The following is a 26,615-nucleotide window of genomic DNA, read 5'->3' on the forward strand; positions in this document are numbered from 1 at the left end:
TTAGAGGACGCGACTCCTCCAGATGTGATGCTCCACTGGGTGCTGGGTGCCTTGGCAGAGGTACCGGAGAGAAAGGGTTTCCTTCTCTGAACCTGCCCATCCCAGACAGCCTGGAGCCCCGCTACCCGTTTCCTCTTAGGCATCCCTTCCCCAGAGGCTCCGTGGGCTCTCAGCCTAGGGGACATTAGGGGTTTCCAGGCCCTTTTATTAAATCAGCTTTCCCCATCTGTTTTCCACAATCCAAGATATGCCCCTGCCTTTTTCTTTTCTTTTTAAGATGGATCTCAGAGTTGGTGAGACTGGCCTTAAATTTTTCAATTCTCCTGCCTCAGCCTCCCGAGTGGCTGGGATCACAGGTGCACATGTCATGTATGATTTCACGAGTTTTGAACCCTCAACTCCTCCGCCCAGGGAACATAAACTTATAGTTTATCATCCATATATTTTTGTTCAAAGGGGAGCATGATGTCACAAGAGCAGAGGTCTGCAGTCAGACCCTTGGGATCTCTGCCACCTGCTAGCTGTGTGGCCTCAGGTATGTTTGCTGAGCCTTCATTTCAAAGGGGAAAATAACAACCTCTCAGGACAATATAGAGGTCAAATGAGATCCTGCAGAAATGCTTTGGAAATTAGAAAGCGACATTAACTGCTTGTTTGCAAGCTCAGCCCTACTTTCTCCCTATTGCCCTTTTACCCAGCTTCTCTCCCTCCCCACTTGTCCTTGCCCTTTGGCCCCGAGATATTGCCACCCTCAGACCAGGTGGACATAAGTCTTTGCATTCATGCTCAGCTCAGGGTGAAGGTGCTTGATCAGTGCTTGGCTGGTTGAAAGAAGTTAGCAACGAAATGCCTTCCTTTGGACTCTGCCTGTCTGAAGGATATCCACAGAGGGAGAGCCACCTGTGGATGGGTGACGCTTATGTCAAAGCCGCTCCCCTCAGCCATCACTGAGTGCCAGGTGTGACCCTCAAGTGCTCTGTGGACTTTATCTCTTCCTTGTCCCCCAGAGCAGGGGTGAGGCTGGGCAGCAGTGAACATGAGGACACAGCCACCACGCAGCCCTTTGTGTACACGATGACGCCTACCAACAAAGACCACACGAGAGCCAGGGATAGAAACAAATAGTGTATTGATTTGGGGAGGAGAGAAGGGATGCAGATGGGCAATGGGGAGGCAAGAGGCTCTTAGTGTTTGCCAATAACTACTGCCAACCACCCTCTACCCCTCACCGTCCTCCTCTGTGGTGGGCCCTAGCAGGCTCTCACCCTTTCCTGTAGGCTCCCTCTGTCTCCTCCCTGCACCCCACTTGACCTTGACCTCTAGTGACTGGACAGAGCCTAGCCAAGGCTCTTAAGCTGGGAGAAGTTAGTCTCAAACTAACCTTCCTTCCCTCTTCTTCTACCTTCCACCTCATTCCCATCTCTTGTCTAAATAAAATACAGAAAAAGCAAGCACAGCTGGTACCTGGGAGAATCAGTTCACCCCGGGGTTGGGGACAGGGGTGGGGACTGGGGGACGGGGCAGGCGAAGGAGCCTCAGCCAAGTGTAGTGGAACCAGGGGAGGCCGGGCCTAGCTGTCCTTTCTCTCTCTTTCTCTGAGGCTGGCCTGGCAGTGGGACAGCTGTCCAGAGGAGGCTGAGTGGTGGAGAAGACTCCACGCCTGCCTCTCAGGCACCATGTCTTAGGGTCCCCGGGGTGGGGGCAGCAGCCAGGGCAGCAAAGCAGAAACTAGGTTCTGTGAAAGCACCCCTTTCCCTTGGCTCCTAGAGGAAGCCCTCTTTGGTTTTAAGGCAGATACAGAGTTTCCTGGAAGCAGGGAAAGGATGGAGGAGAAATTAGGATTGAGATAGAGGCATTTTTTTTTTTTGCTAGTTTTTCCTTCAGTATAAAACCACTGTAGAAAATAACTTCTCTTAGAAAAACAAAACAACAAAATACAGAAGAAAAAATACCAAAGGGGGTATTTTTCTTTGGCTTCAAGCCTGCTCCCATGAGGTGCAGGGCAGGGGGTGGGCATAAGGTGAGGAGGAAGCAGGTGGCCTCGGCCCCCACCCCTGCCTGGTGGGTCCCAGATTACATGATGCTGCAGTTCTGGGCGTTCTAAGAGGAAAGAGAGTAGACAGGTGTGAGCGCGACTGCTGGACACGCCCTTCCCAGGTGTGGCCTCCCCCAAACCTCACACTCTAGCCCTGCCCCTGCCCTCGCATCTGGGGCTCAGACAGGAGGGGCAGGATGCAGGTAGGGGGCGTCTAGGACTTGGGCTGCAGGGCGGAGGCTCCCGCTCCCCCGGGCTGCGGGAGAGAAGGCTGTCCACCCCCCAGAGATTCCCTTGTCCTAACCTTCAGTGGCCAGGGTCCTGCCTATGGGGAACTAGAGGCGAAGGGATGACTCACCTGGGTCCGGGGGCTGGAGTTGCCCAGGAGGTAGGAGCGGGTGACCAGGCTGTCCCCGAAGCTGCCACCCCCACTGCCCCCCACACTGCGGTAGCTGCGAGTGACTGTGACACTGGAGGCGGAAGAGCCAGAGGAGATGGATCCGCCCACCTGGGCTCCCGAGCCGCTGGCAGATGCCTTGTCGGCCGGCTGCCCGCACGTCCCGCACAGCACAGTACGGGAGCGCAGGTTGTACTCGGCGGGGTCCCCCGAGCTGCTGCAGTGGGAGCCCTGAGGAGGGAGACAAGGCTCAGGCGGGACGGCGAGTCTGGGACTGGCTGCTCGGGCCCAGCACCCAGGCTCCGGGCTCCTACAAGGTCCCAGTCACCAGGCAGGAAGGTGGGTTCTGTGCCCAGGGAGCTGAAGGCCACAGGGACTTGGGAGGTCAGGGACTGGGAAGAGGGATGTGAAAGGGCAGGAGGGTCAGAAAGACCTGGGGACACAGAGAGAGATGGTTTGGACTCCTCTAAATCTCCTAAAATCAAAAGGAAAAGCGTGAGGGGAAAGCAAGCTCAGAGGGCGGCAGACATGCAAAATCTAATACGGGAGGGACAAGAATAGGAGGAAACATTTCTGCAGAGAACTGAGGGGAATGAGAGGACAGGCATGCAGCAGGGCTGGGAAGGGAGGAGAGGAGAGGCATGCAGCAGGAGTGGGGGAGAGAGGCGGGGCTGGGTGCCCCACCACTGTCCTCCTGTCCCCTTCCAGCAGACACATCCAGACCCCTGTCCACTGCTCCCGTGGGAAGACTCCATGGCATCAGAAAGTTCCCGCTCCCTTCCTTACCAGAGTAGGGCGCCCAGACACCTGGGCTCCCTGTTCAAGTAGAGGGAGGAGAGAGAAGAAAAGCCAGGGCAGCAAGTGAAGTTCCAAAAACATTCTTTAATGAAAAGACTTTGGCAAGGGAGGCAGGGAGAGGCTGCCCCAGGCCTGGCTGGGTGGCCCAGTGTGGGTGGGGCCTCAGCGGCGGCTGCCACTCACGTGGTGGTGATGGAGCAGGTCATCTCCATCCTCATCCTCATCGTCCTCAACCATGGTCACTGAGCGCACCAGCTTGCGCATAGCCACCTCCTACAGGGACATAGGACCAGAACCAAGCATCAGGGGTGAGGGCCAGGGAGGGAGCATATCAACCCACAGTGACCTCGGGGAACCTTTCTGTGGCCTGGACTTCATCCATTCCGCTGCCCACTCTGTCCTCTGTGATGCTGGAGCTAAGGAACCAGCTTCTGTCCCAGATGGACCCTGCTGAGCCCTCTGGGGAGGGATGTGGCTCTGCCCTTAACAACGCTTGCGGGTAACTTCTACCCAACGTGCTGGGCATGCCCAGGAGGCAGGCCCAGGGCAGGTCTCAGTGAACACAGGCGAGCTCCAGCCTGGCTCCAGGACTTGGGCAACGGAGACCTGGGAGAGGCTAGATGACTTGGACTCCCTGGCAGCTCAAGAGCCCAGGAAGGCAGCTCCCTCTCCTCGGGCTCTTGTCTCTGGAATCACAGATGAGCCTCAGTGTCCTCATCTGTTTGCCTACTGGGTTCTACACCAGAGAGAGCTCTGGGATGTGGCTGGAATAGGTCCCCTTGGGGTGGGAACAGCTGGCTCCCATTCTGGCCACCTGGGGGGCCGCCTAGGGGCCTATCCAGGGAAGCCGCCTCCAGCAAGGGGCCAGCCGAAGCTACTCACTTCCCCAGTGGAGTTGATGAGAGCCGTGCGCAGGCTGTTCCCACAGCCCCAGGTGTTCTGCGCTTTCCACACCAGGTCAGCAGGGGGGCTATGGGTGGCTCCCGCTCCTGAAGCCCAGATCTGAGGAAAGAGAATTCACTCTAGCACTCCTGTCCTCAGGCCAACCCGTCCCCACCTAAGGCCACACCAGAGCCCAAGTACCCTACTACTCACCGTCACCACCTGCCCAGCCTTCAGAGTGAACTTTGGTGGGAAGCGGTAAGTCAGCAAGGGTTCGTCTCCATTCTGGCGCTTGATCTGCCAGTTGCCCATGGACTGGTCCTGCCAGGAGGGGAGGGGAGGGGAAGGGAGAGGAAGGAAGGAAGGAGAGGCTCAGCTGGGCTCTTGAGTTTATCGTGCCCAAGGGCCCAGGCAGGTGAGTCGTGGTGGTGGTGGTGCCTGAAATCCTGCTACGGGAGGCTGAGGCAGGAGGATGGCTAGAGCCTAGGACTTCAAAACCAGCACGGGCAACATGGCGAGTACCCCGTCTCGAAAATAAGATGAAATAAAACAAAAAAGAGTCCAGGCAGAACTGCTACCACCCACATTCACAGGCTGTTCCCTCCATCCTCTGCCCCGGCCGGTCACTGCCCTTCTCCCCAAGGATAACAGCTGTGCCCTGTGGAAACTTGAGCTGTACCAGGCATGCTGGTACTTTTTCTTTCATCTTCCCAACAGCTCAAAGACTCAGGGGTAACTGTTTCCCCTATTTTATTTTTTAATGGTATTAGAGATTGAGCCCAGGGGTGTTCTAACATCCCCAACCCTTTTCTGTTTGTTTGTTTGGTTGGGTTTTGGTACCAGGAATTGAATCCAGGGGCACTTAGTCACTGAGCCATATCCCTGGCCCTTTTTATATTTTATTTTGAGACAGGGACTCACTAAGTTGCTTAGGGCCTTGCTAAATTGCTGAGACTGGCTTTGAACTTGTGATGCTCTGGTCTTAGCCTCCACAGCCACTAGGATTACAGAGGGGCACCACTGCACCTGGCCCTTTTTATTTTTTTTTAGATTGGGTCTTGCTAAATTGCTGAGACTGGCCTCAAACTTGTGATCCTCCTGTCTCAGCCTCCTGAGTCTCTGGGATTACAGGTGTGCATCACCATAACCAGCTTCATCCCAATTTTACTGATAAGGAGACTGATTCTCTTCACGGTTAAATAAAGTTCCCAAGGTCTCAGAGCCACCAAGTCCAGGAGCCAAGAGTGGACCCAGCTGTTACCTTAGACCCAATCCAGGGAGCCTACCTCATTGGATTTGTTGCGCAGCCGCACAAACTTGCCCTCCTCGTCCACCTCCTCCACAGCCACCCGTCCGCTGGTGCGAGCGTGCTGGGAGAAGCTGCTGCGGCTCTCAGCAGTGGACTCCAGCTTGCGCTTTTTGGTGGCGCTTCCCGCACCCTGCGTCTGGGATGAGTGGGAGGAGGCACGGCCACGGGTGCGCTGCGAGGTGGGGCTGGGGGACAGGCGAAGCCTAGGGAAAGGAGATAAGGAAGAGGACTAGAGGTCAGGGCGAGCGGAAAGCCTTCCAGAAGGTACTTGCTGGCACCGCCTGACTCGACCCAACCCACCTCTCCTCCTCGCCCTCCAGGAGCTTGCGGTAGGCATGGATCTCCATGTCCAGGGCCAGCTTGATGTCCAGCAGCTCCTGGTACTCGTCCAGCTGCTGCTGCATCCTCGCCCGCATTTCAGCCATCTCCCGTTCCTTCTCTGCCAGCAGCCGCCGGCTCGTGTCCCGCTCCCGGGCCAGCGAGTCCTCCAGGTCCCGGAGCTTCGCCTCCTTGGCTGCCAGCTGGGGTGGAGGAAGCAGGGATCTGGTGACCCTCCAAGGGCTTCAAGTATGGAGAGGGAGGGACATGAGGTACCAAGGACCCTGTTCAGAACTCATTGCAGGCTCTAATGTGGTGACCAGGAAGTCCTTTCCAACATCTAACTTCGATCTCTTGCTCTGAGGCCAGAGCCCATTTCCTCCCGTCACAAATGGCACAGCCATTGTTATTCTACCAAATAATACAGATGATTTTCATGGCTGATCTGTGAGTCAGGGAGGACAAGAAGGGGCTCCATTTTCAAATGGGAAACGAATTTTCTAAGAAGTGGAGGCAAGGGAAGAGAAAGAACCAGAACAGCAGACAGGCTGTGGGACTCCAAATCCCAGACCCTGCCTCCCAGTCTGTGGTCCTGGGGGCCTGTTCTGTCACCATACCCAGCTTCACCCCGATTTCACAGATGAGGAAACTGATGTTCTTCAGGGCTTCTCCCTACATCTGCGCAGCCCAGTGGTCCCTGGCAAAAGGAATGAGGGGGACATCACCTGCTTCTGCAGCTGGCTGAGCTGGGCTGAGAGGCTGTCGATGCGGATGCGCGACTGCTGCAGCTCCTCGTGGGCAGCCCCCACCAGGTTGCTGTTCCTCTCAGCAGACTGCCTGGCGTTGTCCAGCTGCAGGGAGCACACGGAGTCAGGATTGTAGGGATGGGGAAGGACAGAAGGAGGGGCCCAAGGACAGCATCACTGCTGAAGCCCCAGGTCCTGGGCCACCCTGAGCTCCCTACCACCATCTGCCTGTCCTCCCAGGCATCTCCCAGGGCGGGCAGGGGTGGGCTGTGGGGGCAGAGCAGTGAGGGCACCAGGGAGAGAGGCACCTTGGCAGAATAGGTCTTCTCCAGCTCCTTCTTGTACTGTTCCACCTGGTCCTCATGCTGGGCGCGCAGCTCCTGCAGAGCATCTGCCAGCCGGCTCTCAAATTCACGCTGTTTCCCATTATCAATCTCCACCAACCGGGTCTCATGGCGGCGCTTGGTCTCACGAAGCTCCTAGAAAGGTTGGATCAAGGACACAGAGACTGAAATCAGAACTGGTCCCTTAGAAGTTTAGACCCAGAAGCCCGAGCTCCGCACACAGCCCTAACCCACAAGCCACTGTCAGACCCACTTTAACTCGGGAGCTGGTGCTGGCCATCCCTGACCCCTGTCCACTATACAGGGGACTCAGGCAGCTGAGCTCTACATACAGCTTACCCTCTAGTCCCAGGATGGTGTCTGCCACCACCCAGCCCATCCCCCTGGCCTACGAAGCACAGTCCCCACCTCACTGTAGATGTTCTTCTGGAAGTCCAGTTCCTCCTTGAGGGTCTGCAGCCTGTTCTCAGCATCCACCCGCCGCAGCATCTCATCCTGAAGTTGTTTTTTGGCCTCACCAAGAGCTGCCTCCAGCTAAGAGGAAGTGGGGAGAGTTCAGAGAGATGGGTCTCAGAGCACAAGAACTGGAAAGAAGCTGAACAGTGGCTCTTCACAGGCCTCCTTTATACATGAGAAAGGGCCTGGGGAAAGCGAGGGTCTTGGATGTCCCTGGAGGTGTCATGCTAAGATCGACAAGGTGTGGTGGTGCACATCTGTGATACCAGCAATTTGGGAGGCTGAGGCAGGAGGATCACAAGTTCGAAGTCAACCTCATCAACTTAGTGAGGCCCTCAGAAATTTAGTAAGACCCCTGTCTCAAGATAAAAAATAAAGAGGCTGGAGTTGTAGCTCAGTGGTAGAGTGCTTGCCTCACATGTGTGAGGAATTGCGTTCAATCCTCAGTGCCACATAAAAATAAAAAAATAGGGGCTAGGGCTGTAGCTCAGTGGTGGAGCGCTTGCCTTGCAAGTGTGAGGCACTGGGTTCAATCCTCAGCACCACATAAAAATAAATAAGACGGGGGCTGGGGATGTGGCTCAAGCGGTAGCGCGCTCGCCTGGCATGCGTGCGGCCCGGGTTCAATCCTCCAGCACCACATACCAACAAAGATGTTGTGTCCGCCAATAACTAATAAATAAATAAATAAATAAATAAATAAATAAGACATTGTATCCATCTACAACTAAAAAATATTTTTAAATAAATAAATTAATTAAAAGGGCTGGGAATTGGCTCGGTGGTTAAGCATACCTGGGTCCTAGAGTGGAAAGGGAAAAAAAAGGAGTGGCTCTCATCTGCCACAAAAAGAGCCTCTGAAGAGGTCTGAGCAGGTGACCACCTGGCTGGACATTCGTTTTGGAAAGCTCAGGTTGGCATGGCGGGGGAAGACTGAGGGAGGCTGGGACTGGAGGAGGATCCCACGGAGAAGAGGGTCTAGCCCTGGTTTTGAGTTGACCTGCTGCCGGCTTCTTGCAGTCTCTACAGTCTCTTGTGGCATACTGTGGAGGGACCTGGGAGGGAGAGTGTCCAGATGGCCCTGCTCTGAGCAGGTGAGACTCTGAACTAGGAATAAGCCACTTCTGCAATTCCATCCCTAGTTTGTAAAATGAAAAATTGGAGAAGAGGTTGGATAGCAGTGTTTTGAAAGTGAAGGCCACCATACATATGAAGAGCATTTTAAACACGTCCCATAGTCAAGAGCTGGCCACAGGAAGGCCAGACTGGGAGGGATCCAGGGCCAGTTCATTGCAAAGCTACATGGAAATGTTTTGTGGATTACTTTCTTTTTTTTTTTTTAATATTTATTTCTTAGTTCTCGGCGGACACAACATCTTTGTTGGTATGTGGTGCTGAGGATCGAACCCGGGCCGCACGCATGCCAGGCGAGCGCGCTACCGCTTGAGCCACATCCCCAGCCCACGATTACTTTCTTTTTCTTTTTTTTTTTTTTTTGCACCAGGGATCAAACCCAGGGCCACTGAGCCACATCCCCAGCCCTTTTTATTTTTTATTTTGAAATAAGGTCTTGCTAAGTAAGTTTCTTAGGGCCTCACTAAATTGCTGAGGCTGGTTTTGAACTTGGGATCCTCCTGCCTCAGCCTCCCGAGCTGCTGGGATTACAGGCGAGCTCCACTGCAATTGGCTTGAGGATTACTTTCAATTCACTGACCCCACTAGCAGCCAAAGGAGGACCAGATATGGTCTGGCCAGGCAAAGTGACACTAGTACAAGTGAACAGCTCTGGGACTGTGTGACAGACCAGGCACCTCCTAGGACCAGGGTGGAAGAATGAGTGTGCATGTGTCAGATGGGGGTCAAAGGAGGTCCCTGGAGCGTGTCCTACCTTGGCCACCTGCCCGCGGAGGTCGTGCAGCTCGCCCTCTAATGTGCGTTTCTCACTGAGAGCAGTGCTCAGCGCAGCCTCCTTGGAGTTCAGCAGAGCTTCCAGGTCCTTGAGCCGGGCCTGGGCGGCCATCAAGTCGCCCTCTTTCTTGGTATTGCTAAAGAAAAGAGGGAAGAGTGGGTTTCAGAGGAATCCAAAGGGCCGGGTTCCCAAGAGGTCAGCACATGGGGCTGGCTCTGCAGTCCTCCTAACTGCCAGGAGAGGGCGCCCTTACTTTAGGTTTGTTTACATTGCCAGACTCTGGGGCTGGGCTTCCACCTCCCACAAGGTTCCCCAAAACCCCTTTCCTTCCTCTCCACCCTTCCCATGACTCAGGGCTCAGGAACGTGCCTGGGGCTAAGGGCAAAGCTAGATCCCATGATATGAATGCTTTTCCCTCTCCTCCCATTCCTTCCAAAAGAGACAGGGCATCTTTGTCTCCTGCCCCTTCCCACACAGGGCCTTAACTTTCCCCTCCCTGAATAACACCCACTCTCCATTCTGCCTGAGCTTCCCTCCCTAGGAAGAACCGAACAACTAGGCTCCTGGCCCTGGGCCTTGTGTACCTAATCCTCAGTTTGAGCCCCAACCTTGTCAGTCCCTTCTCCTAACCCTTTTATACACAGGGGACTATGGGAAAGGAAAGTCCAGTTAGAGCTCAGGAGACCTGGGATGAGGACCATGAGGGGAAATTTGGGCCTTTCCTCTCTCAAGACTGATCTGCGCAGAATAGGGGAGGTCCCAGTCTCCACCGGAGCCCTGAGAGAAGGCTGAACCCTACTCATCTACCCACAAGCCTTGGCATCTGGCCCCAGATGCGGCTCCCAGGCCTTCAGTTCCATCTGCACTCCAGCCTTGAGCATCCTGTTCCTCAAACGGGGCAAAGCTCTGGGTAGAACCAACAACCCTGCTCCTGCACCTCCTGGGCCCCTCATTACTTCTGCTAAAGAACTGTAGAAGTACAGAGGTCCTAGGTTCTTTGGAGGCTCTGGGGAACCCAAGAACTTTCCAGATGTGCCGATCCAAGAGCCTGGTCAGCTGCCATATGTAATGCATCTGCTTTCATTTCTAGGATTTCTTTATTTTTTATTTTTCCCTCAAGCACAGGCCCACCAAGGCAGATGGGAGAAAGGAAAACCAGACGTGGGCAGTCAGGAAAAACCTACCCAGCAAGGAGAAGTACAGCCCTGCTAATAGACTTTTTCCTGCCATGAAAGCCCTAAGCTCCACACAACCCAGCAATTCACTCTGAAGCAGGAGAGAGGGGACTTGCAGAAGCTGTGAAGGGAGGAGACACTTGGGAGATACCAAATAAGGAGTCGCTCCCCTCTAACTGGGCTCCACTGGGTGGGATGGAGATAGAGGGACACCCAGAGGGGCAGGGGAGTGGCCCATGTGCTTGCTCCATCCACCCCTCAGAACAAACTGTTCAATGCAACAGTGTCTGACTCCTGCAAAAAGAGGCCCTTCTAGACCAGAGGATGTCTCCTCTCCTCCCTCTCAGCCTGAAAAGCTAAAAATAAAGTCAAAACCCAGCTCAGGTTTTGGCTGCCATCCGGCCCAGCCCCTGGCTGGGAGCACAGCCCCAACTTTCCATGACTTCAGAACTTTTCCGAAGCTGAGGCAGCTGCAGGGGGAGGAGGGAGGATGAAGAAAAACTCCTGTTAAGTGAAGCAACACAGCAGACCTAGACTCAGAGCTCCTGGGGCTGCTCCCAGGCTGGCAGGGGCCTCCCAGAAGAGGCCTTTCTACCCCGAAGGCCAGGGCTGCAGCTGGCTCTAGACTCCCAGAATTTAGAGAACCAGCTGGTGGATAGTATACTCCTGTAATAGCAGTGACTCGGGAGGCTGAGGCAGGCGGACTGCAAGTTCAAGGCAACTTAGCAAGACTGTGTCTCAGAAAATAAAAGGGCTGGGGATGCAGCTCCGTGCTAGAGGGACTCTGGGTTCAATCCCCAGTACCAAAAAAAAAAAAAAAAGAATTTAGAGATCCAGCTTAGACTCGGCTCAACTCAGCATCCTGCTTTACAGATAAGGGACAGGGCTGGGGATGTGGCTCAAGCAGTAGCGCGCTCGCCTGGCATGCGTGCGGCCCGGGTTCGATCCTCAGCACCACATACAAACGAAGATGTTGTGTCCGCCGAGAACTAAAAAATAAATATTAAAAATTCTCTCTCTCTCTCTCCCCTCTCTCACTCTCTCTTAAAAAAAAAAAAAAAAAAAAAGATAAGGGACAGAAGAAGAAGGCGGACGACCCAGAGTCAAACACTGCAAGCTACTTGAGGGATACTGTTCCTGTCTATCTTGGCCACTGGTTTGGGACTCCTCCTCCTCCCTCTCACTGCTTTCCCAAGTCACAAGGCTAGAGAGAATGGAGAAGACTGCCCTCCCCACCACGAAATGCCCCTCGAACAGGGCCAACCTGAACAGGGAGAGGCAAGACACTTTCACACCGTGTCTCAAAGTCATCTCTCCCTCGTCCTGGCTCCAAGACCTCCTCAGATGCCAGAGGGGGAGCTCCTGGGGTTCTCCTTGGAAATACCCTTTCCTTGGAAGCACCTGGCAAACACTGGCTGAGGACGATGGAGGTGCATGGTTCCTGGTTCCTGCCCTCTGGCCTCACAGTCTAACAGACACAGGGTTGCTTTGTTCTTTTTCATATACATATACATGTTGTAGATGGACACAATACCTTTATTTATTTTTAAGTGGTGCTGAGGATGGAACCCAGGGCCTCACACATGCCAGGCAAACACTCTACCACTGAGCTACAATCCCAGCCCTCTTTTTCATTTTCTGTGTTTTAAGTCTAACCTTTTTACTTCCTTCTGTTGTTCCCAAAGGTGGTGGTGGTGGTAATAATGTACAGTCACAGTCAGGTGTGGTTGGCACAGGCCTATAATTCCAGCTACTTGAGAGGCTGAGGCAGGAGGATTGCAACTTTGAAGCCAGCCTGGGCAACTTAGTGAGACTTTGTCTCAAAAATATTGAATAAAAACAGCTTTGGATGTAGCTCAGTGGTAGAGCAATCCTAGTACAGCAAAAATAATAATATAGGGTCATGTCACACATCACTTAATGATGGGGTTATGTTCTGAAAGATGTATCATTAGGCAATTTTGTCACTGTGTGAACATCATAGAATTTACTTACGCAAACTAAGCTACAATGTCACTCGATTATCAATATAATCTTATAGGACAGTGGTAGAACCACCCTTGTTCACGTATGTGGCCAGTGTTTGATAAACACATTATTATGTGTTGCATTATTGTAATAGCAAACACTTATGTAGAGCTTATTATGTACTAAGCACTTCTCTAAATATTACAGTATCACCTCATTTAATCTTCACAGCTACCCTGTGAGACAGACACTCTAGCTATGCAGTTACAGAAACTGAGGCAGACAGATGGGTCCAGGGTCCTGCAGCCTGTACACAGCAATTGCCAAATGGCTGCTGTGCTGATTCGGCAAGTGCTCTAATATATTGGTTTCCAACTAAATTAAGGGAGCCATTTCCCCTTTCCCTCCTGGAGGTTTTGACTAGCACCAGAGAGAGAGGTGATTAGAACTCAGACACGCCCAGCAGATGGGGGGAAACCACGAGCAAAGAGAAGGAAGCAAGAAAGGGCCTCTGTGGTTTCTTAGTCAGGCTTGGGGAGATCCCATCTGTGGGGAAGAAGCCACTATCGCCCAAGAGCTCATGACTCAGACCTCAGGAGCTCTGCAGCCAGGGAGCCACATGCACACACCATAGAGCTGGCTGGGGGGTGGGACCCAACCCAGCCCCCCCCCCTCCCGAGGCCTGCCTGTCCACCACCAAAGACCATCTTCTTCCTAGAAAAGGGCTTTGGATCTAGCAGGGAAAAGGCACATATTCAGTCCCCGGGTGGTGGTGCTGCCAGGCCCCAGTCCATTGGGGGTGGCAGAAAGCAAGCTGGGTGCAGGCTGAGTGCCATCTTCCCTGGGCTGGAGAGGCAGGGAGGAAAGGGTGGAGCAGGTCAGGGGAGCTGGGAGTGGGTGGGAGCCTGGGCTCCTCAGGTGACTCATGCCCAGGCAGACAATACCAGGGCCGGGGTCGGGAAATCCTCTAGTGCTCACAGGGGGCCTGGTGGCAGGCCAGGTAGCAGGCACGGAGGGCCAGCTCTTCCCTCTCACGCCGCCTTGCAGCTTCCCCGAGGCCAGCAGCCTCTGGGGGCAAGGCGGGCTGGGCATCCTGTTTAACTCATCCCACGGTTGGCAGAGACGGGGCAGGGCCGCGAGGGCGGGCGGGCGGCGGGGAGGGGACAGCAGGCCGGGGGCCGAGGCCGGGCGGTCCGCTAGGCCCAGGCTGCGGGGCGGCTGCAGGCGGGCTCTCGGGGCTCTCAGTCGCTGAGGGGAGAGAGCCGCTGCGGCACGGGGCCAGGCGCTGAGCCGCCCACGAGTCGGAGCCGCTCTCCTCGCTCGGCCCAGCGCGGCCAGATATGGCAGGCGGCCGGCGGCGGCCTGTGGGGCCCGGTTGCTGGGGGCGACGCGCTGGGCCGAGGGGGAGGCCAGCTTCCTCCCGGCCAGACGGGGCCGCCCTCACGGGGGCTAAAAATAGTTAGTGGGCGGGAAGGCCCGGAGGGAGGCGGCGGCGGGACAGGCCCGCGGCTCCTGGGCCCACCGGGGCCTCACCTGCCCTCCGAGTTCCCCATGGCCGGCTGCGCGGCTTCTGACTGGGGGTGGGGGTGGGGGGCGAGCGCCAGGGCTCCGAGCCCCGGGGCATTTCCTGCCTCCGGGGCCAGGGCGACCCCTGCGGCTGGGCAGGCCGTGAGGGCCCTGGGCTGCCGGGTCTCCCTAAGTGTGGCCCTCTCCCAGCCTGCATGCCTGTCGCTGTCACCCCTCTGGTTGGCCCATCTCATTAACAAAACAGTAAATCCTTTTTTTTTTCTTTTTTTTTTTTGGGGGGGTGCTCTACTACTGAGCTACATCCTCAGCCCTTTTTCTTTTTTCTTCCTTTTTATTTTTTTGAGACAGGGTTTCCCTAAGTTGCTGAGGCTGACCTCGAACTTGCAATCTTCCTGCTTCAGCCTCCCAAGTAACTGGGATCCCAGGCCTGGGCCCCCGCAGCGCCTGGCAATTCCTTTTATTTTTAAATTTTTTTTACATAGACATATTATAATGTACCTTCAATATAGAGAAGTTTATATGTTTGACCCACCCAAATTGGAGTTTGCTCCAGGAACTCTCCTCAGTGTAGTTTGCCCTCTCTCCCAGCCCCCTTCTTCCACACCCATCCCCCCCCACGCACCTCAGTCTGCCTAGCAGAGCCCAGCCCTGCTGCGTTGGCATGCTGTTTTACCTATGGGGTCTGGGGATTTTTCTGACCTCCCCTGAATGGCCTGAGACTAAATGTTTCATGTGCTCAGGGCTTTTAGAGGGACCTTCTGGAACAATTCCTATACTTTTACAGATAAGGAAACTAAGGCCTGGAGAGGGTGGGGTCAGATACTAATAATCTGTCCACTGAGTCACCTGAGGAGACTCACAGCAGACAGGGACAGAGCCCAGAAAATGGCATGATGGGGCTGGGGGTGTAGCTCCGTGGTAGAGTACCTGCTTAGCGTGCCCAAGGCCCTGGGCTCCACCCCTAGCACCAAAAAGGAAAAAGAAAGAAAAGAGCAGGCTATGCAGACAGGAACACAGCCTGGGAGGCATGTCAACTGTTGACTCCATTGCTGGGAGACACCCCAGTCAGGGTGACAGAGGCCTAGTGAGTCTGTCACTCCCAACCGCCCTCAAACATTACACAAACCCTCAGCCATGTGCTGAGAGGTAACCAAGGGAACCGCTGCTGTTTTCTTGGTTGGTCTGTGGGTCAGTGACCACTCTCAAGTAAGGGCAGAATGTGGGCAGCCAGCTTCCCCACCTTGGCATCAGATATGCCAGTCCTCTCAGGAAAGGAGATCTTAAAAAGAGGAACTGAGAGGGCGCAGGTGTTCCAGGGACTTAGAGGCTTCTTGAGCCTCTCCCGGACTTTACCTGTGAAATTCTGGATGTCTTTCTTTTCATTCATTCATATATATAAATATATATATATATGGTAGATGGACGCAACACCTTTATTTTATTTAATTCTGTGATGCTGAGGATCGAACCAGTGCCTCACACATGTTAGGTAAGTGCTCTACCACTGAGCTACAACCCAGCCCTGGATGTGTTCCTTTTTTTTCTTTTCTTTTTAAGTTCTGGATGTCTTAAACCTGGAAACCACATGCACGGCAGGGCCCGTGTGGACCACCCCTGATCTCCCCACACGGCACGTGTGAGCCACAGCTGGTAAGGCTCAGTTTCCACATGCCTCTCTTGGGTGTGACACCAGCCAAATATGCTCGGATCCCCTTCCCGAGCAGCCAGGCTCCCAGTTGTCCTCTCCCAAGACAAAGTCGGTCTTAATTCCAGGCAGAGGGAGGAGCTGGGTCTGGGGGGGGCGCTAGTGCTAAGAGCCGGGATAGGAGGCCTGTTGACATGTTCCGACACAACTCCAGCAGAGGCGCTGGGCCTGGCAGGGGGCCAGACCTGAGTCACAGCTGCTGGGTGTATCAACGTGGCATTGTACAGAGGGGGAGAAGCCTGGGGCCAGAGGCCAGAGCTCTGGGGTCCTGGGTAACAGGCAGGGTTGGCTTCCTCAGCAAACAACACTGCAAAGTTCTGTGTCAAACTCCACTTTCCATCTTCCTGGACCAACGCTCCAAAAGCCATTCCTGTGTTGTCATAAAAATGCAAGGGTGGGGCCTGGGGATAGACCAAAAGAAATAGACGCAGGGAGGAGGGGAAGGATGGCCTAAGAAAGTCAGAATGTCCCTGTTGTGTCTCCGTTTCCTCTGTGGGGAAGAAGGGAAGCTACTGGTCCCAGGGTGGGGCACTTAGGGGATCCTCACAAAAAATCAACTCAGCAGTTCCTTCTTGGGACTTATTAGCCCATGTGTCTGGTGGTGCTTGGTTATTAACCCTGAAAGCCCTGGCTGGGTGTAGGAGCCCCACCCAATGTCAGGAGAGGAAGTCTGGGAGGACCTAGATGGTCTGGTCCAGCCACATTCCTACTAAGCCTGGGAAGATGCAATGCCCTCTCCCAGCCAGCAGGGGGTGGCAGCACCAGAGAAGAAGGGAAGAAGGGCGAGCCTTCCCATCCCCAGAGAGCCTTCTCTCCACTGCCCAGAGGCCAGACCAACCACATCCCCAGCTCTTTACATAAAATTAAAAAAAAAATTTTTTTTAGTTGTGGTTGGACATGATACTTTTATTTCATTTATTTTTATGTGGTGGTGAGGATCGAACCCAGGGCCTCGCATGTGCTAGTTGAGCGTTCTACCACTGAGCAAAAACCCTAGCACCTCCTCCTTTTTATATTTTATTTGGAGACAGGCTCCTCTCATTAAGTTGCTTAAGTCCTCACTAAGTTTCTGAGGCTGGCTTTGAACTCAAGATCCTCCTGCCCCAGCCTCCAGAGCTGCTGGGATTACAGGTATGCGCCACCACACCCAGGTACAATTATCCTTCTTGCTGAAATTTGAATTTAGTTCTCAAGGACAAGGCCATCTCTCAGACTTTTCTTGCCTGACTGGATAAGCCTTGGGTCTCCTGTCCACTCTACACTCTGCCCTCTACAGTGACTCAGCTCCCCTGCTGGGCCTGGGATCTCAGCCAGAATTATTCCTGGCAGGCGGGATTCCGGCTTCCTCTCCCACAACTAGACAGCAGGGTGGGAAGAGCCCCCTTTCCAAACTCGGTCCCTTTTTTAAAGGCATTAGGAAGGGCCAAAACCTCCTCACAGCCCAGCCTCAGGATGGGGGAGCCAGTTGGGTGAAAGAAGGGAGGAAGGTAGGCAGGTCAAGGTCACCATGCACCTCCCTGGGCTCCAGGCCTGTGCTGTGTAATCCTGGCCAGCTCTGGGTAGCAGTCCTGCCTTCCTAGGGCCTCTTTTCTAGCCTCTACACAAGTCAATCAAAGGGAGTCATTCCAGTGCCGACTGTCCCTGTCTTGCTACATGATACAGCCCTTTCCACTGTCATGAAGAGGCACTGAAAACGAATTGTACTTTCCTACTAGTAATAAAAACAAAGAACATGCCAAGAGGGTAATGTCACAATAATTAACCATTTCTAACACACTCTCTTTGGGACATAGAGAAGAATACTAGTCTTTTTAATTCCACTGCTTATGGGAAAATTTCTACTGAGAATAGCACTGACTATTAATTACATTCACATTGATTATATTTGATTTTTCTATGAATAACTTTTTTTTTTTTTTTTGGTACTGGGGATTGAATTCAGGAGCACTTGACCCCTGAGCCACATCCTCAGGCCTTTTTTGTATTTTACTTAGAGCCAGGATCTTGCTGAGTTGCTTAGCACTTCACCATTACTGAGGCTGGTTTTGAACTTGCAATCCTCCTGCCTCAACCTCCCGAGCCTCTGGGATTACAGACATGAGCCACTGTGCCCAGCTGAAAAGCTTGGTGTTTTAGAGGACTATTTTCTCACTTTGTGGGTCACTGTACTACTTAGGGACCTAAGGGATCTCTGGAGACCTTTTGCTATAATCCCCTCTTTTATAGCTAGGGAAATCCAGAGAGAAGGGATTAGTTCAAGGTCACATGCCAATTTATAGGTAGGGCCAATCCTAGAACTAGGGACACTGAGGGCCAGGGCTGTTTCTGCAGCTTTATATTATGTGCTGTTTTGTTGGTGGACCACCTAGCTTCTTACTAAGGGATAGGAGATCCTGAGGTCTCTAAGATATTACAGCTTGGCTTGTGTCACCCCTCTACTGGAGGCCAGGGAGATGATAGGAGGAACTGTCCCTAGCCTTGGTTTTGTCTGCCACAGCTGCTAGAACTGGTGAGGGGCTGGGGAGGAAGGAGGCAAGGGGGAAAAGAGCAGAGAGCACAGTTGGTAGGTGAAGACATCTCCTACCAGTTGTCACCCCAGCTGTCCCTGATCCTGAGCTCTGAATCACTGGAGGGATTATGAATGGGGGCAATGGGCACATCCCATGTAGTCTCAGACTCCCAGAGAGGCAGGCGTTAGGAGGCCCTATTAAGAAATGATTCTCTTGGGGCTGGGGATGTGGCTCAAGCGGTAGGGCGCTCGCCTAGCATGCGTGCGACCCGGGTTCGATCCTCAGCACCACATACCAACAAAAGATGTTGTGTCTGCCGAGAACTAAAAAATAAATATTAAAAATTCTCTCTCTCTCTCTCTCTCTCCCCTCTCTCACTCTCTCTTTAAAAAAAAAAAAAAAAAAATGATTCTCAGCTGGCGGTCGAGGTAACGCACGCCTGTAACCCCAGTGATTTAGGAGGCTGAGACAGGAGGCTTGCGGGTTCATAGCCACCCTCAGCAAAAGTGAGGTGCTAAGCAACTGTCTCTAAATAAAATACAAAATAGGGCTGAGGATGTGGCTCAGTGGTTGAGTGAGTTCAACCCAGTACCAAAAAAAAAAAAAAAAAGCAATGATTCTCAGCCAGGTGCAGTGGCACACACCTGTAATCCCAGTGGCTCAAGAGGCTGAGGCAGGAGGATTGAGAGTTCAAAGCCAGCCTCAGCAACTTATTGAGGCTCTAAGCAACTCAGTGAGACCCTGTCTCTATATAAAGGGCTGGGGATGTGGCTCAGTGGTTAAATGTCTCTTGAGTTCAATTCCCCATACAAAAGAAAAAAGATTTTCCTGTTTCCCTTGGGCTCTTTAAGTACTTTTTAGCCCTTGAACTGTACCTTCTTGCCCTTTCAATCAGAATGTGGGCAAGGCTAAGGGTAGCTGGGAGAGGTAACATCAGGAGGCACAATTACATAAGGGTAAGGGCAATTCATGCTCAAAGACCCCCATCCCCATTAACCTAATGGCTGTGCCCTTCCCATCCAGGTAGACAATTCCCATGATAAGTCCTTAGACAGGCTCAAAACAGAAATCATCAGGCTCCTAGAGCTCTGACTGACTCATGATCTATGGCCTGGCAGGGTCCTGGGTCCTTCCAGGTACAGACTGAGACAAAGGCTATTGACAAAGTGTTCACATGCCCTGACAGGACTGAAGGACATTAAGGGATCACTGGCCTCAGGGCAGACTCTCCATGCTGCAGGAGTCTCAATCACCATTCCTTACCTTATCCCCCAGATCTCCAACCTGTCCCCCAAGTTAGAGAAGCGAGGTTTAATGGGAAGAGTATTCAACTAGAAGTCAGAAAGCCTGTGTTAAACCCTGACCTATCATCCCTTTCTGGGAATATGGGCACCTCTATGGCCTTTGCTGTGCTTATCTTGATCAGAACCCATAAGTACCTCAACCTCCATCTCCCTGCCCGTCCGCATTGGGGCCGCAAGAGGCAGGCAATCCAGGAAATTGTAGAGCACGAGGGCCTCAGGAGGGGAAGAGGTGCTTCTGCTTTGTGGGCCTGGGATCTCCCCATTTCTGACTCAGTCTTCCTCCAACAGTTCCTCATGAGAAGTCAAAGACCCTGCACTGTCGGCAGCCCAAGGCAACAACTCCAGAATCAGCTCTGCATGCTAATTGCTTGTCCATAGTGACTGTCCAGAGTTCTGGATCCAGACACCACCAGAGTCTAAGGAAAGAGGCAGGAAAGGGACACCAGGATGCAGAGGGGTACTGATGCAGACATTCAGGCCCCCATCCCTCCCCTTTAAGGCATCTGCTGTCTCCACCCTGTCTCCTGTAAAGTCACCAGGGTGGGAGGGAGGGGGAGAGGGGGACAGCATCTGAGTCATCCACCCAGCTGTCTGGCCTGGGGTGGGGCCCAGTTCTGAGCCTGGACCCCAGGTGGGCTTTTGCTGGGGCTTTCAGTCTTTCCATTCTCTGCAAACTGAGGTGTCCAAATACCATGGGTTCCAGAATAGAAAGTGAGTGTGTGTGTGTGTGTGTGTGTGTGTGTGTGTGTGTGTTTGGGAAAATATTTTTTTCTTGGTACCTATAACCCAGTGCAGCAAGAAGGGGTTCCAAACCTGTGGGGGTACTTGAGGTGCTGAGGTTGAGGTGCTGACGCTGGGCCAAGGATCACCAACCACAGGGTCTTACAAACCGCTCAGCATCCCAATTCCAAATCTGGCCCTGACCTCTAAGCTCTAATTAAATATTAAACCAGACAACATCTTCTTTCTAGGCTTTGGTGGGAGGAGTTGGGACAACCCCTGCCCTCAACTCTTCATTCTGGCCATTTCTCCACATCAATCTGAGCACAGAAGATTAAAAAAAAAAAAAAAAGAATAGGAATCCTGGCTCTTCCTACTAAAGATATATAAGTGGACAGACACCCCCAGTCTGAGTCCCCTTTTTCCCCTACCCCACCTCCCACACCCCAGAGATCCAGGTGTGCAAACCCACCTCCCATTTCCGGAAGCCCAACCTCCCTAGTTAGGATCAGTGGGGGAGAAAAGAGTCAGGTGGCTAAATATAACAAGTACACACACCACCCCCACCCCACCCCACGTGGGCACACACCCGCCTGGTGTCCCAGGCCTGGACAGCTGCACCATGAGACTGGAGTCAGACTGTCGTCGCTATCTGAGCACAAGAGGCTGTAGACTCCAATGGTCCTGTTCCCCAATCAGTGTTTTCCCCAGATCTGCTAAGAACGTCCTTCGTAGGAATCTGAAAGCAGGAGGTAGGGGTTGGTAGTTGAGTGGACTAGAGTAGAACACTAACTCAGTGGGGTTCCTTATCTGTCCTTCTAAGTTGTTCATGTTACTAATGGAAAAGACAAAAGGGTTATCCCCTTTGGGCAGAAATAAAGGTTAAACCCATCTTTCCACACAATTTTTATCCATCCCTCAGGAGACTGATGGATCTGCATGGCACCACCTAGAGGGGTTCTGGGAAGGGCATGAGTTTGGAGAAGATCATGCAAAAGGAGAGAAAGAGTGGAAGTCAAAGCCATCCATCAGCCCCCCAGGGATGTCCAAGCACCTTCAATGCTCTTTGGTCTGGATCTTCATATAGGACCCAGGAGACCCAAATTATTGGGGGCTGGAAGAAGAGGGCCTAAGCATCCAGGCTCCCCCAAGGCCCTTTTAGAAAAGAAGGTGGAGTCAAGTTGGGTGTGGTAGGGTGGGGCTGGGATGGGTGAAGTGGGAGTGGCCTGAAGATCCCAACGGCTGGATTTCAAAAGTGTCACTGTATTCCAGCCGTTTAATAAAGCAAAGATCAAAACGTCAGCAGCTGATAGGATGGGCCAGAGCAGACTGTTCCGATTTGACTGGGAAATAAAAGTGGTTCACCCTGAAGAGGGAGGGAAAGACAGAGCCCCTAACCCTCGGAGAAGCCAGGCACAGGGCCAAGAGGAGGGTTATCCCAGACCTGGGCATAATACAACTTCCTGTGCCAGGAGCCTCTGCCCTTGGCCTCCCTCCCTCCTTTGCATTCCTGGGCCAGACAGGCCAAAGGCTGTGGGAGCTGCGGGGGAGCCCATCTCCTGGAGCTGTTCTGGTAGGCCTCAGAGTCCAAGAAAGGTCCCAGACCTGCTAGGAGTGCAGGAGAGCTTCCCAGTGCTAAAAAGAACCCAGGAAAAGGTCATGCCAAATGGCCTCCACTGTGCTGCTTGGGGAAGGGGTCCATTACCGCTGGACAAATGCCGGCTTGGGACCTTTCTCAGTGGAAATCATGTGTTCAGAGTAAGCCTGGGCGAAACTGGCACAGTGCCAAGACTACCAAGAAACTTCTAACAGGACCTACCCATTCCAACCTGGTCTAAGTGCCCAGAATTCCGATACCTGGCAAGGCCAGTTTTGTGCTGGTTAAGCCCCTCCCTCAGGCTCCAAATGGATGTCAAATCCTACCCTAACAGAATGCGGCCCTGTCGCAGGCCCCTGCTTAGCCCCAGTGCCCCCATTATTCCTTACATTCCTACCCTCTCCCAGAGACCCCTTTCCTTTCTGTCCCGGTCTGACAATTCCTCTTGGCACTGCCAGTCACCCGCTGGGCAGTTCCGGGGAGGGAGGAGACTATATAGCAAAGTTGTCAGCTGCCCAGCGCCCTCCGGCTCCCTTCCTGGTCTCGGCCAAGGGTGCCGGGTCTGTCCGCCCTCTGCACTCTGCGCCCGGCACGCCGCCACCTGGCCTCACTCACCGCGCTTTGAGCTCCTTAAACTCCTCGCGCACTTTGCTCAGCTCCAGCTGTAGGCGGGCGCGCTCCTTGGCCACCGAGTCGAGGGTCTTGCGGGCATCCCCCAGCTCGGCCTCATAGGCGGCCTTGATGCCGGACACCTCGCGGCTGACCACCTCTTCAGACTCGGTGATGCGAAGGCGCAGCCCCGCGTTCTCCGTCTCCAGAGAGCGCACACGGTCGATGTAGATGGCCAGCCGGTCATTGAGCTCCTGCAGGTCCTCCTTCTCCTGCAGCCGGGTGATACGAGTGGGCGACAGCGGAGTAGAACTGGCCTGCGCCCCACTGCGGGTGGCGCGCCGCTGGGACGGGGTCTCCATGGCCGGCAGGGTGGCAGCGCTGCCCTCAGGGCAGGGGTCCCGGGAAGGGCTAGGGGTTCGGACGAAGGACAGAGACTGCTCAGGGGCGGAGCGCGCCGGGTGGCTGGCTCTCCGCTGGCTCCTGGCAGGCGTGAGATCTGGGCCGGGCGCTGTCGGACCTGCGGGTCTGGGTTGGCTGGTGCAGATGCGGCGCTCCCGCGAACACTGAGTCACCGGCGCCCGGGCCGGGGCTCTAATAGGTCCTCCCCACAGGGGGCGGGTCTACCGCTCTTAAAGGGCAATCTACCTACCCACAGAGGCGGGGGCGGGAATGGTGAGGAGGGGCACGAATCGCCCGGCTGTGGCAGAGTCGGGCTCCACCCTCTCCAGAGCGCCCGGTCTGCCTGGGGCTCGCAGTCTTGGTTACTGCCTGCTCAGCGATCTCACTTCTAAGCTTGCCCCCCACTGCCTCAGGCCTTCAGGGGTAGAGGGCAGAGCCAAGGGACGAGAGTGGGTGGGCAAAGGGCAGCGGTGTCGAGGAGGGGAAGTGGGTGCAAAGCAAGGAAGGGAGCCAGGCAGGGAGAGGGAGGAGAAAGGGGGGGTAGGGCTGAAGCTGGTGCCCGTCGAAGTGACTCACTCACTCTTCCACCACTGGCTCCCCCTTGTCTCCCAGTAGTAATAGTGAGTCACCTCTACCCCCCCTCCACATGTGGGCTGCCCATTCAAAGATGCATCTCAGTATGCCAGAGATGGGTTGGTGGGGGTGGAGAGAAATGCCTGGGTTCCATGGGGGGCAGCGAATTCTGGAACCTCTCAGTTGCTTTATGCCCTCAGTTTTGGGACAGAGGACTGAGGTCCCCCATTTTTCATCTGCCCCTATTTATCTGCCTTAAACACTGGGTCTAAGACCCAAGCAAAAAACCTCAGCGTCTCCAGCTCCCAGAGAAAACCAAGAATAGGACCCAGAGCCGACTCAGGGCCTCATGGCTGGAGGCTGAGGCAGGAGGGTTTCGAGTTCAAAGTCAGCCTCAGCAACTTAGCAGGGTCCTAAGAGGCTTAAGTGAAACACTGTCTCAAAAACATAAGAAGGGATGGGGGTGTGACTTAGTGGTTAAGAGCCCCTGGTACCAAAAATAAATAAATTAATTAAATAATAGGACCCAGGAGCTGTCCCCTTCCACCTCCTGCCCAATTCCTTTGAACCCAGGCAGTTGGAAAAAGAGGCTTAGTAGGTGCCTCCCCCATCAGGCCCTTTCTGCTGTGACCCCACCCAGCCAACTCCAGCACTGTACTTATTTTTTTCCAGGACTGTACTTATTTTAATGGATAATTTAAAACAGATACCAGAGCTGTGTGTGCATTCATCACGTTGCCAGGACACCAGGTCCCAGATTTTTGTGGTTCCCAGCGGGGCCCGAAAGGGGGAGCAGGACTGGAGGCTGGACAGTCGATACTGGGTCTCCATCTTAGCTCCAGCTAGAAAAAGAGTAGTTAGGGTCAGGAACAGCAAACACCAACAGGCCCTGTTGGCTACAAAGGCCATCACCACACTGATCTCCACATTCCTCTCTGGCCAGGTCAACCAGCTCTGGAGAAGAGTCATGCCAGGCCCTCTCACAAACCAGTACCACTCAGACCCCCAGGTTCCCTGTCCCAGGCTCTGGAGCCTCCATCCTCAGCTCTCACCAAAGACCCCTTTGATCTCTCCTCCTGTAATTCTGGTCCTGGCCACATCAACCAAGGCATCCTCTCTAAGAGCTGATAGCACTGAGGTTCCAGGACCTGTCCATCTCTAGTCCCGCCCCAGTGCTCACCCAGCTTGTTTTCTGGTGAGGAACCTGGGGGATTAGATTATGTTGCTAACCCCCACAGCTCAAGGTATCAGAGCTTTTCAGTACACAAGCAAAGTAGGGCTGGACAGGTCCTCAGTTCTGGGTTCTGGACCAGGCCTCCAAATGGACCAGGGATTGCTGAGGGATTAAGGCAAGGACTTTTAAGTATTCAGGAGGGGACCTTGAGAGGTGATGCGTAGGTGGGGGCGTCTGGGCAGTGTGGTGAGAGCCCAGAGCCAGGGGACCCAAGATGTGGCTCCCTCTCCCAGGAGCTCTCTCTCCCAGGGTGTGGCACCTACCCTCAGCTTCCCAAGCAAAACAAAAAGGCTTGTTCTGTTTCTCCCCTTTCTCTTCCCCCAACCAGAAGAAGAGGTGGGAGGACTGAGGGCAAACCAGTGAAACGTGAGGGACGGGGTTCGTGCTGTTCCCACTGTCTCAGCCCCCACCCTGGCACTGAGCTCCCCTCCCTGCCTGGCCTGGCTTCCCCTCCTGGCTGAGGAAGCAAAACCACACTTAACCCTTCCTATCCCTGACTTTCTCATCTTTGGGGAAAAGGTGCAGGAGAAAGGAATAGGATTTTCACCTTGAATTTCACTCTGAACTCTTTCCAAAGGATTTCAACTACCACCACCACCACCAAAGTGGCACCTGTCCTAAATCTCCCAAAGGGGGAGCAGGACTGGAGGTTGTAGAGGGGGCTCTTTATCTTGAATATTCTATTCTAACTCTGCATCCCAAATGCCATGAGTCTATTCTCCCTGTGCCAGGGCATGGATCACTACTACCAAAGGAAGCAAGAGAGAGTAGGGGAGGCCAGGTCTAGAGAATCTGGGCCTCCTGGGGCTGGGGTTGGGGGATTGTGACAGGGTGGTAACCAGGTTCCAATCCTGTCTTTCAGTTGATGTGTGACACTAGATCTGCAACTGAATTCTCTGGATCTCAGCTTCCTCATCTGTAATATGGGCACAGTGACTACCAACCACATGGAGATTGAGCTCTGGGGGGTGCACACCATGCCATGGCATAAAATGCTCTTCTTGCTCTCAAGGAAGCCTCCCACTGGTAGAGGAGACAGAGAGAGAAGCAAAGCCAAAAAGTACAGTGGTTAAAGAGCAGCACAGTGGGTTGGGGTTGTAGCTCAATGATAGAGTGTTTGCCCAGCCAGAGCAGGGCCTTGGTTTTAAACCCAACACTGGGGGTGGGGCGGGGGCGGGGAGGGCAGGGGACAGCATGGAACTCTAAACTGGGTAATGAATCCTAGAAATCTGGAAGCTGGAGCATTTAATGAGTAAAATTAGAATATCGTGCCTGGGGACGTGGCACAGTGGTAGAGTTCTTGTCTAATATGTGAGAGGCCCTGGGTTCCATACCTACTACTGCAAAAAGAAAAAAAAAAAAAGAAAGAAAGAAAGAAAGAAAGAAAGAAAGAAAAGAAGAGTAAAAAGGTAGGGGGCTAAGGCCAGGTTCAATGATGCACATCTGCAATCCCACCTATTTTGGAGGCTGAGGCAGGAGGATCATGAGTTCAAGGTCAGCCTAGGAACACAGCAAAATCTCATTAAAAAAAGTTGGGGGCTGGAGATGTGGCTCAAGCGGTAGCACACTCGCCTGGCATGCGTGCGGCCTGGGTTCCATCCTCAGCACACATACAAAGATGTTGTGTCCGCCAAAATAAATAAATAAAATTCTCTCTCTCTCTCTCTCTCTCTCTCTCAAAAAAAAAAAAAAAAAAAAAAAAAAAAAGTTGGACTGAGGATATAGTCCAGTGATAGAATACCCGCCTAGTGTTTGCGGAGCCCTGGATTTCATCCCCAGTTCCGCAAAACAACAACAACAACAAAAACCTTAAAAACCATCTCTACACATATGGAGCTGGCATTTCAAGGGAGAAAAGATAGTCACTAACCAAAGTGAGCTATGCATGGTGGCACACCTGTAATTCCCAGCACCTCAGGAGGCTGAGGCAGGAGGATTGTGAGTTCAAGGCCAGCCTCAGCAACTTAGTGAGGCCCTAAGCAACTCATTGAGACCCTGTTGCCAAATAAAATATGAAAAAGGGCTGGGGATGTGGTTCTGTGTTTGACGTTCAACTGACGATACCAAAGAGAGAGAGAAAAAATTATAGGTAAAGGT

The 26,615-nt window shown here is 53.5% G+C and overlaps 1 protein-coding gene across 2 annotated transcripts; it reads right to left on the reverse strand.

Moving 5' to 3' along the window:
• Positions 1–1,112: 1,112 nt before the first annotated feature.
• On the reverse strand, positions 1,113–22,874 carry Lmna (lamin A/C). 2 transcript variants are annotated; one of them, XM_026404918.2, is made up of 12 exons: positions 22,316–22,874; positions 9,174–9,330; positions 7,238–7,363; positions 6,794–6,964; positions 6,465–6,590; positions 5,722–5,942; positions 5,399–5,624; positions 4,326–4,433; positions 4,113–4,232; positions 3,414–3,503; positions 2,394–2,663; positions 1,113–2,100 (listed from the first exon to the last, which is right to left on the reverse strand). In XM_026404918.2, the coding sequence occupies exons 1-12, from the start codon at positions 22,669–22,671 to the stop codon at positions 2,074–2,076; spliced, it is 1,998 nt and encodes a 665-aa protein (XP_026260703.1). In that variant the 5' UTR covers positions 22,672–22,874; the 3' UTR covers positions 1,113–2,073. The 2 variants fall into 2 exon arrangements, with proteins under 2 accessions (XP_026260703.1, XP_077647265.1); XM_077791139.1 differs by lacking the exons at positions 7,238–7,363; positions 9,174–9,330; positions 22,316–22,874 and having other exon boundaries at positions 5,722–5,973; positions 6,794–6,939.
• Positions 22,875–26,615: the final 3,741 nt, after the last annotated feature.

This window comes from Urocitellus parryii, chromosome 11, assembly GCF_045843805.1.
Source record: "Urocitellus parryii isolate mUroPar1 chromosome 11, mUroPar1.hap1, whole genome shotgun sequence".
Classification (NCBI taxonomy): Eukaryota; Metazoa; Chordata; class Mammalia; order Rodentia; family Sciuridae; genus Urocitellus; species Urocitellus parryii.

Excerpts from the sequence above, each read along its gene's own strand:
- Lmna (XM_026404918.2), bottom strand. The coding sequence starts at position 22,671 with ATGGAGACCCCGTCCCAGCGGCGCGCCACCCGCAGTGGGGCGCAGGCC. Across the intron at positions 7,364-9,173 it reads TCCGCGGGCAGGTGGCCAAG|CTGGAGGCAGCTCTTGGTGA; the intron begins GTAGGACACGCT and ends ACTTCCTCTTAG. Across the intron at positions 2,664-3,413 it reads ACCTGCTCCATCACCACCAC|GGCTCCCACTGCAGCAGCTC; the intron begins GTGAGTGGCAGC and ends CTCCCTCCTCAG.